Source organism: Alligator sinensis, unplaced genomic scaffold (genome assembly GCF_000455745.1).
Source record: "Alligator sinensis unplaced genomic scaffold, ASM45574v1 scaffold1511_1, whole genome shotgun sequence".
Taxonomy (NCBI): Eukaryota; Metazoa; Chordata; order Crocodylia; family Alligatoridae; genus Alligator; species Alligator sinensis.
This window is the reverse complement of record NW_005843139.1, coordinates 286,625-288,098: the sequence shown is the minus strand read 5'-3', so window position 1 is coordinate 288,098 and position 1,474 is coordinate 286,625. Positions and strand designations below refer to the sequence as shown.

Below are 1,474 nucleotides of genomic sequence, written 5' to 3'. Positions count from 1 at the left end.
GACCCCCCCCCCCCCCCCCGCCCCGCCCCGCCCCCCGGGCGCCTGCGGCCAAATAGGGAGCGGAGGAGGGCGGGGATTAGATGGGACGCACGCGGCGGGAGCGGGGTTCGTGCCGGTTGGGGGTGGCGCAAGGGGTGATGGGAGTGTGGGCAAGGAAGCGGGGAGCGATAGGGCTGCTGAAGGGGGAGCAGGGCATGGTTGGCTGCATGGTGGGAGCAAGGGATGATGGGAAGTTGGTGTCTGAGGGGATGATGGGAGCAGAGGATACTGGGACATGAGTCGGTGAGAGCAGGCAGGGCATGGTGGGATGTAGAGAAGCAAGGGATGCTGGGAGATTTGCACAGGAAGGGCAGCAGGGTGTGATGAGACTTGGGAGTGGGGGGGGGGGCAGGAGACAGGCCCCCACGGGGCCACCCCTGACCCCGCCCCCATCCAATTGGCAGGCAGTACCATGGCGACGGCCCCAGGGCAGGGCTTCCGCGGGGTGTACCTGCTGCTGTGCACGTGCCCGGAGAGGTGGGGCCGCGTCTATGTGGGCTTCACGGTGCACCCGCGGCGCCGGGAGCTGCAGCACAACCGGGGGCAGCGCTATGGCGGCGCCCACCGCACCAGTGGGCGCGGGCCATGGTGAGCCACCGTGGGGCCGGGGCTACCGCCCAGCATGCCTTGTTTTCGGGAAATCACGCTCCTGGCATGCTTTGCTGCGAGGGACCTGGTTCCCAGCATGCCTTGCTTTACGGGCCTGGCCTCCAAGCAGGCTTTGCTCTACATGGGTTAGGCTCCCAGCAGGCTTTGCTTTAGGAGGGCCAGGCCCCTAGCGTGCTTTGCTGTGAGGGACCAAGCTTCCAGCATGCTTTGCTCTAAGGGCCTCAACTCCCAGCATGCTTGGCTGTAAGAGGACCAGGCTCACACCATGCTTTTCTGCGAGGGACCTGGTTCCCAGAATGCTTTGCTGAAAGTGGCTTAGACCTTTTGCTTGAGGGGGGCCTAAGTTCCCAGCATGCTTTGCTTTATGGGCCTAGCCTCCCAGCTGGCAGGTAAAGCTCTCAGCATGCTTTGCTGCAAGGGACCAGACTCCCAACATGCCTTGCTTTATGTGCCTGGCTTCCCAGCATGCTTTGCAGCACAACAACCAGACTCCCAACATGCTTGGCTGTAGCAGCACCAGTTTCCCAGCATGCTTTATTCTGGGGGTCTGGCTCCCAGCATGCTTTGCAGCAGCAATTCCCAGTATGCTTTGCCCCCCCCCCCCACAGGGAGATGGTGCTGATTGTCCATGGCTTCCCCTCCAATGTGGCTGCTCTCCAGGGGAGTGCCCCGCCCCTGCCAGGCCCCGCCCCCAGTAGGGAGCTGGGGTCTAGTGGATGGGAGCGACAAGGCCTAAGGGGTTCAGGAGCCCAGACGCCTGGGCTCCTTGGGAGTGGGTAGAGGCCGGGGGGCGGGGGTGAGAGCAGGGAGCCTGGGCACTCTGGGA

At 64.2% G+C, this 1,474-nt stretch overlaps 1 protein-coding gene across 1 annotated transcript in view; it reads left to right on the top strand.

Moving 5' to 3' along the window:
* The first annotated feature begins 6 nt into the window (after positions 1-6).
* Positions 7-1,474, top strand: part of LOC102375024 (structure-specific endonuclease subunit SLX1-like) — a 2,330-nt gene continuing 862 nt past the window's right edge. Inside the window, exons 1-3 of the mRNA XM_025193955.1 lie at positions 7-105; positions 444-627; positions 1,257-1,424. Coding sequence (XP_025049740.1) covers positions 81-105; positions 444-627; positions 1,257-1,424 — 377 coding nt within the window. The 5' untranslated portion in view covers positions 7-80. The remainder of the gene's footprint in view (positions 106-443; positions 628-1,256; positions 1,425-1,474) is intronic.